Source organism: Eimeria mitis, genomic scaffold, assembly GCF_000499745.2.
Source record: "Eimeria mitis Houghton genomic scaffold, Emh_scaff1503, whole genome shotgun sequence".
In the NCBI taxonomy this organism is placed as follows: domain Eukaryota; phylum Apicomplexa; class Conoidasida; order Eucoccidiorida; family Eimeriidae; genus Eimeria; species Eimeria mitis.
The window spans coordinates 3,045-4,054 of record NW_013569534.1 but is presented as its reverse complement, the minus strand read 5'-3'; the positions used below and the strand labels follow the sequence as shown (position 1 = coordinate 4,054).

At 50.4% G+C, this 1,010-nt stretch overlaps 1 protein-coding gene across 1 annotated transcript in view; it reads right to left on the bottom strand.

Annotated features, from left to right (window-relative positions):
- Positions 1 to 1,010, bottom strand: part of EMH_0038370 (zinc carboxypeptidase, putative) — a gene marked incomplete at both ends in the record, with an annotated part of 9,533 nt that overhangs the window by 7,453 nt on the left and 1,070 nt on the right. Inside the window, one exon of the mRNA XM_013495285.1 lies at positions 228 to 602. Coding sequence (XP_013350739.1) covers positions 228 to 602 — 375 coding nt within the window. The remainder of the gene's footprint in view (positions 1 to 227; positions 603 to 1,010) is intronic.

Sequence of the window (1,010 nt, the reverse complement as noted above, 5' to 3'; positions counted from 1 at the left end):
AAAAAAAAAAAAATTTTTTTTTTTTTTTTTTTTTTTTTTTTTTTTTTTTTTTTTTTTTTTTTTTTTTTCTTCTCTCCCCACCTGTTTTGTGTGTTTGTGTGTCTGTACAGCAGCAGCAAGATCAATAACATCTGAATAAGAGAAAGGCAAAGAACTACAAAAATATATTTTGTCTCCTGTCTCCTCCGTGAAAATAAATTCAAATTCTAGAGAATAATAAAACTGACGAAAATCCTCCACGCAGCGGTCCATGCTGTAGGTCCAGTGGTCCACTGATGGTCCGCCTCCTGCTCCTGCTGCTCCTGCTGCTGCTCCTGCTGCTGCTGCTGCTGATGATGATGATGGTTGTGGTGGCGGTGGTGGTTGTGGTGGTGGTGGTGCTGCTGCTGCTGCTGCTGGTGATGCTTCTGATGACGGGAATGCTGCTGAGGGTGCTCCAGGAGCTTCAGCTGCTGCTGCTGCTGCTGCTGCTGTTGCTGCTGCTGCTGCTGATGATGATGCAGCAGAGCCAGAAGCAACAGGAATACAACCAGCAGCAGACTGTGTTCCTGCTGCTGCTGCTGCTGCTGTTGCTGCAGGTGTTGCAGCAGTTGCAGTTGTCGCTGCAGCAGCCGTACCCGCCGCAGCACCAACACCAGCACCAACACCAGCACCAGCACCAGCAGCAGCAGCAGCAGCAGCAGCAGCAGCAGCAGCAGGCGGCGGTGCACAGCCCTCAAGAATATAGTTAACAGCTGCAGCAGCACTGTTTCTATAGAAGCGAAAGGGGCCCCGGGATCGCCTCCAGCCGATCCCCCGATCCCGGTACTCCTTAGCGGAGAACACGAGGGGGGCCCCCAAACCCCGGCAATAGAAAGGGTTTGCCTTCACTAAGTTTAATATTTTAAACCTGAGAGATATACATATACACAGGGTTTAGGGTTTAGGGTTTAGGGTTTAGGGTTTAGGGGTGAGGGGAGAGGGGCGAGGGGAGACCCTAGAGGGGATAGGGTTTAGGGTTTAGAGGGAAC